This window comes from Octopus bimaculoides, chromosome 6 (assembly GCF_046866305.1).
Source record: "Octopus bimaculoides isolate indiv1 chromosome 6, ASM4686630v1, whole genome shotgun sequence".
NCBI classification, from domain to species: domain Eukaryota; kingdom Metazoa; phylum Mollusca; class Cephalopoda; order Octopoda; family Octopodidae; genus Octopus; species Octopus bimaculoides.
This window is the reverse complement of record NC_142933.1, coordinates 33,467,687-33,472,686: the sequence shown is the minus strand read 5'-3', so window position 1 is coordinate 33,472,686 and position 5,000 is coordinate 33,467,687. Positions and strand designations below refer to the sequence as shown.

General features: G+C 29.6%; 2 protein-coding genes across 3 annotated transcripts in view; one reads left to right on the top strand and one right to left on the bottom strand.

Annotated features, from left to right (window-relative positions):
- The window catches only part of LOC106873633 (uncharacterized), a 15,330-nt gene extending 15,057 nt beyond the window's left edge, over positions 1–273 (top strand). For both annotated transcript variants that reach the window (XM_014921080.3, XM_052968929.2), the window contains exon 3: positions 1–273. This exon is cut by the window's left edge and continues 43 nt beyond it. In XM_014921080.3, the coding sequence (XP_014776566.1) occupies positions 1–197 (197 nt within the window). In that variant the 3' untranslated portion in view covers positions 198–273.
- The window catches only part of LOC106873630 (uncharacterized), a 105,900-nt gene that overhangs the window by 16,313 nt on the left and 84,587 nt on the right, over positions 1–5,000 (bottom strand). The window lies entirely within an intron of this gene.

Below are 5,000 nucleotides of genomic sequence, written 5' to 3'. Positions count from 1 at the left end.
GCGAATGTGTCGACAGCTGTATACCTGGATGTAAAAGGTATCTCTTTGGTGTATTAAAAGTGGACTGTACCATGTGCTGTAACACGACTAACTGTAATTATGGAAACAATGGGGAGAGACTCAGAATTCCTGTGACACACATTATATGTGTCGTTATAGTTTCAATGATAACAAACTATCGAATGTTGAGGACTTAAAATTAATATATATATAGATAATATAAAATTAATGTAATTGCAGATATTGATTTGATGATGAATAAATTGTTTTCTAACTTAATATAATGATTGGAATTAATAATTGTGGAATACCAGAAGTGCCAAATAAATACCACATGATATTTAGATGGCGCTCTGAATTTGATATTCAAATGTGGTCATTTTTTTTTACCTGTCATCGTGCAGTTATAGACTGAAATAACACCTAGTCATCCATATTTATAGGGTGTGGCTTTTTAGCAAGCTGGTCCGTCCATTTCTGTAAGCGTCATTGCACTGAAAAATGAAACTAAACACACATGCATACACACACACACACACACACACACACACACACACACACACACACACACACACACACACACACACACACACACACATATATATATATATATGTAGAAGGTATATATATATATATATATATATATATATATCAGAAACAAGTTGAAAATAATGGTCATTACATTTGATTCCATTGTATAAGCAAATTTGGCTTACAGCTGTATCCAGTAGTCATTATAGGCACATTGCTGATAGGTTTATGCAACTGGTCGATAAATCAACTGAGGCAAATTGAACGACCTAGGAAGATTAAAGCTACTTTCGTCAGAGCTATTTCTGGCTATAGCAAGCAGAGTACTTTCTGCAATGCTCTGCCAGAAATGGTTCTGATGAAAGTAGCCTTAATTTTCTTAGGCGGTTCAATTTGTCTCAATTGATCAATAAACCGATTAAGTAAAGCTATCAATAATGTACTTATAATGACTACTGGAAACATCCAAATTTGCTCAAATTAAGGAATTATAGGTAATGACCATTATTTTTAACTTGTCTCTTAAATATCATTCTGTTAAAAAAACAGTTTCTCTGGAACCCATCCACGGATTTACAATATAGAATTGTGATGAACCATAACCTGGGATCTTATCAAAGATTACTTGGCTTATTAGCAATCTAACAACATAAAGGCAAATTTACAGATGTCCCTATAATGATAGAGGGTACAAAGTGGTCCCAGCATTGCTACAAATAAGAGTCAAAACAACTCATTAGCTACAAGAGCAGTATCTTAATAAGGTGATAAGGGAGACAAAGCTTCATACGGTCGCAGCGATAGTCATATCACGTGATTTAGAATTTGGTGCATTTAGAATTTTAATGAATTCTCGTCAGTGACGCTCACTGCGCCTAGGGTAAGCGCAACTCACCTCGTCAAATTATAAGAAAAACTGTTGAAAACGTGCTGATTTCAAAAACGGTAGAAGTGAAATCTATAAATAACATGGATGGCTTATTAGCAATTTAACCAGCTAAAGGCAAATTTATAAACGTCGTTAAAGTGACAGAGGGTATATATATATATATATATATATATATATATATATATATATATATATATATATATATATATATACACACATGTATCTATGCATGTGTGTATGTATGATGTATGTATGTACGACTGTATATCATGTGTGTGAATATGTCTTTGGGAAATAAGGTGTCGTTTGACTTTATCTTGACATTAACATCATCATGATTGGTCTGAATAAAAAACCTGATATTTATAAATCTGCTGAATTTGAGTTGCCCAACTCAACCAACAACAAATACTACCAGTACCATGTACACACACACACACGTACACTCACACACACACACACACACACACACACACACACACACACACACACACACACGCACACATGCATACACATATACACATATAAACTCATGCCCTTCATGCTATCCACACGAAATCAGACACTATCTGTATCATACGATACGACATGAACCAACCATCACCACAAAAGGCATGACTTGCTCACCAAATGAAACTCATGCATTATACGACTAATAAATGAACTGCACGCTCTTAGTCACTTGCACAGCATTTCCCATGATAATGGCTACACTCCCACTGTCACCTTGGGCAAGTATCGTTTTCTATAGCCTCTGGCCGACCAAAGTCTTGTGAGTGGATTTGTTAGGCAGAAACTGAAAGAAACTCGTAGTATACACACACACACACACACACACACACACACATATATATATGTATATATATATATATATATATATATATATATATATATATATATATATATATATATATATATATATATATATATATATGTAAAAAGTTCGTTATAGGTATGTATAAGATAAAATCTTAAATAAAACGCTATAAACAATTATAAAAATGGAGAAGAGATGTTAAAAGTTCAAAATATAATTTAATATCCACATACGAACGTTTCAAAGGGTAATACAACTATGTAAGAAAAACAATTATAATAATAATTAAAGTTATGTATTGCCATTCTCGTCAGTGTAAAGAATTTAAGGAAAAACATCAAAAAAAAATATTAGCAAAAAAATCTTGAAGGAAAAAAAACAAATAAGGTAATACGAACAATCTGACCGAATATTTACAAATAACTTGTAAAAGGGAAAAAGAGAAATGAAAACACGGACATGTCACTGTATGTTCGAGTCTATCTGTGCAAAAAATGTTTATATATTTTTTTTCACAGATGGACTCGAATATACATTGATATGTCTCTGTTTTCATTTCTCTCCCTTTTTTCCTTTTACAAGTTATTTGTAAATATCCGGTCAGATTGTCCGTATTACCCTATTTGTTTTTTCCTTCTGGATTTTTTTTGTGAATATTTTTTTTAATGTTTTCCTTTAAATTCTTTACACTGACAAGAATGGCAATACATAACTTTAATTATTATTATTACAATTGCTTTTTCTTACATATTTGTATTGCCATTTGAAACGTTCGTATATAGGTATTAAATTATATTTTGAACTTTTAACATCTCTTCTCCAGTTTTATAATTGTTTATAGTGTTTTATATAAGATTTTAACTTATACATACCTATAACGAACTTTTTTACTTGTTATTTTCATATTTTAATTGCTTGCTCTAGCAGGCTATTTTTTGGATATGATGAATATTTATTAGAAATATTTTCTATTTTTGGACTCCTCAACAAGTTTCAATTGTTCTACTTGAACTTATTCTCTGTTTGTCTGTCTGTCTGTCTATCTTTCTTTCTCTCTCTCTCTCTCTCTCTCTCTCTCTCTCTCACACACACACACACACATACACACACACACACACACACACACATCTATAAAAGTAAGAGAGGGAGAAGAAACATACTTCATCCACATTCAAACACGCTTTCTAATCTGTCGCAGGGCCGATAGCGGCAAATTATACATATATAATTTTTTCATTCAAAATTTTCCATTCATAATTTTTTCATTCATATTTTTTATTATTACGTTTGTAGAAATAAATAATCTTGTATTTTTCTATTATTCAATTGATCTTTAATTATAATTAAATAAACATCTTTAGCTTTATATAGTATAGCTTTAACTATTACACCGGTTAAATATGTACTAATTTTATCTTCATTATTATTTTAAACTTAAACTTCGTTCAACTTGTATTTAAAACAATGATAATTTAAACAATGATAATTTATGTAAGATGTTTTTTGTATATAATATACATGTTATTATAATGGATGAAGGGATGATTATTGAATGGTTATTATTTTGATATTATGATATTTTTTAAAATAATTTTTCTATCTTTATATAATAAGTATTTCATATTAATTCATTTGATACTTATTGTTGGTTGAGAGATATATATATCTAATTATTGTTCTACTTACGATCTGACGAGTAGCTATATTTTTGAATAGAATTTATTTTCGATAATTTCAATTGATTTTAATCGATTTAAATTTCTTTTCTATTTGAAAATTAGTTATGAAACACGTGTAATCTTTTTATTATATTTATCATATGATATTTACTTTACTTTATATTATACTCATTTATTGTGCTTTTAATTATTAATTTTTCTATATGTGATAGTGGATTTTCATCGATGAGTTCTTGAATATTGGTTATTTTCCCTAAAACTATATATTTCATATATATATATATATATATATATAAAGACAAAGAGATGGAGAAAGAGCAGCTAAAGCCAAACTCCAATGAGTTGAATGGCCGTTGCTTTTTAAAAGAAAAAGAAAATAAAAACAAACGGACTTTTCTCCTTGGTACGAAAATGATGTAAGGCGGGCGGAAAAATGGAGTCTATTTTATTAGTTACCGTGGTCAATACAAAACTTGTTTCACGATTAATGTACAAACTAAATCAATCAATTAAAACAAATTAATTTAATTTAGAAGCACGTTTTCCATAATTTAAGAAAAATATAATAACTATAAAATATATTTACTGCCATTTATCCACATCAATTCGTAACCCAAGGTATTCAGTATATTTAAAAGAGTAAGAGTGGGAGAAGGAACATACTTTTTCATCCACATTCAAACACGTTTTCTAATCTGTCACTGGGCCGAAAGCAGCAAATTGTCTACATGGCATATACAACTGAAGATCGGAAAATGTGCTTCTAAATTAGATTAATTATTTTTAAAATTGATTTATTTAGTTTGCACATTAATTGTGAAACTAGTTTTGTATTGACCACAGTAACTAATAAAATAGACTTCATTTATTTCGCTCACCTTACATCAATTTCGTACCAAGGAGAAAAGTCCGTTTGGTTATATTTTATATTTATTTTAAAATCAACGGCCATTCAACACTGCTCCTTCTCCCTCTCTTTGTCTTTATATATATATATATATATATATATATATATATATATATATATATATATATATATATATATATATACATAATTTGCCGCTATCAGCCCAGCGATAGATTA